The 1,363-nt window shown below is 34.1% G+C and overlaps 1 protein-coding gene across 1 annotated transcript in view; it reads right to left on the bottom strand.

The window, feature by feature from the left end:
* Positions 1-561, bottom strand: part of LOC102599619 (AT-hook motif nuclear-localized protein 23-like) — a 1,312-nt gene extending 751 nt beyond the window's left edge. The window contains exon 1 of the mRNA XM_015311915.1: positions 17-561. Within this exon, the coding sequence (XP_015167401.1) occupies positions 17-397 (381 nt within the window). The 5' untranslated portion in view covers positions 398-561. The remainder of the gene's footprint in view (positions 1-16) is intronic.
* Positions 562-1,363: the final 802 nt, after the last annotated feature.

The following is a 1,363-nucleotide window of genomic DNA, read 5'->3' as shown; positions in this document are numbered from 1 at the left end:
CCACAGACCCGGCAGCCTGTGGCTGCCGTATGGTGACGTTATTCACCGTACCGCTCCCACTTAGTATACAAATTCCTCTTTGCCTTTTTCTCGCATAAGTCGCAACGGATTCGAAAACGTCATGTCCGCTACTCACTTCTAAAATATGCGCACGGAGCGCGTTAGCGCTCTCCCGTGTTATTATCACGGGAGGCTTAGGCTTGTTTTTGGACCCTGCGGGACGACCTCTTGGTCTACGTGCTACCCCGGGGCTATTGTTATTATTATCGTTGTTGTTGTTGTTGTCATCATCGGAAAATTGAGTGTTGTTCCGGTTGATTTCGTCATCTTGAGGATTGTGGAGATGATGAGGGAGAAAACGATGATGAGAAGCGGAACCTAAGTCCAAACCAGCCATAACGATAACGATAACAATAACAATAACAAAAGTAGTGAACAGAAAACTAAGCTATAATAAACTATGATATGATTAATAATAAGGGAAATTAATTAATGACCATGAGTAGAAAATATGTATATATATAATTCTTGAAGTGAAAATATATTTTATGGAAAAGAAAAAAAAAACACAAGAAATTTCAAACCCTAGGAACGAATAGAAAAGTAAAGAGAGAACTGAGTGGAGAATACAGAGAAGAAATGGAGATGAAAGAGAAAGTGACAAAGTATAGTACATATTAAGGCCTTAAAATATAGCAAATAGTTTAATGAAGGGAATTGGGGGGTGGGGGTAGGAATAACGATTAAATTAAATATTGTTGCTTTCTATAGGAATAAAATAATAAAGGAGGAAAAGGAAACAATAAAAGATAGGTTAATTAAGAGAATACATCTTTCATGTGAGAGAAATAAACATGTCATGATGATATATATTTTTTTATTTTAACTTAGTGTCCGGTATTTTTATTAGAGTTCGAGTAAATTTGAATTTTCGTTGAGAAGTCCCATGTTAGGAGTAAAGCGTGTTCTAACAAAAGTTATAAGAGAACTTAAATTCGAAATCACTGATTAAGAATGAAGGAATATTTATTACTCTATCACAGCTTTTATTTGGTACGTCACGATGATATTTAATGATTCATTATCCAATGTATGATATTCAGAAACCTCTGACTATGAGTTTTAAAAAATACATAAGACTACTTAGTAGTGTCCTTTTAATTAAAAAAAAAGAGTTCATTTTTGCATTTCAACCCTGTGAATGGTCGTGTTTATATTATATATATAGGCAATCATTCTTCCTATTGAAACTACAAAATTAAGGTAATGGGAGGGAAAAGTTTTGGATTTTCCACTTAGATTGGTTAGGACGGTAACGAAATTAATTAAAACAAGAAAATCTACGCCATATATCCTATGAAAA

This window comes from Solanum tuberosum, unplaced genomic scaffold (assembly GCF_000226075.1).
Source record: "Solanum tuberosum cultivar DM 1-3 516 R44 unplaced genomic scaffold, SolTub_3.0 scf00173, whole genome shotgun sequence".
Lineage (NCBI taxonomy): Eukaryota > Viridiplantae > Streptophyta > Magnoliopsida > Solanales > Solanaceae > Solanum > Solanum tuberosum.
Note: the sequence above shows the minus strand (reverse complement) of the source record. Positions and strands in the feature narration are given on the sequence as shown.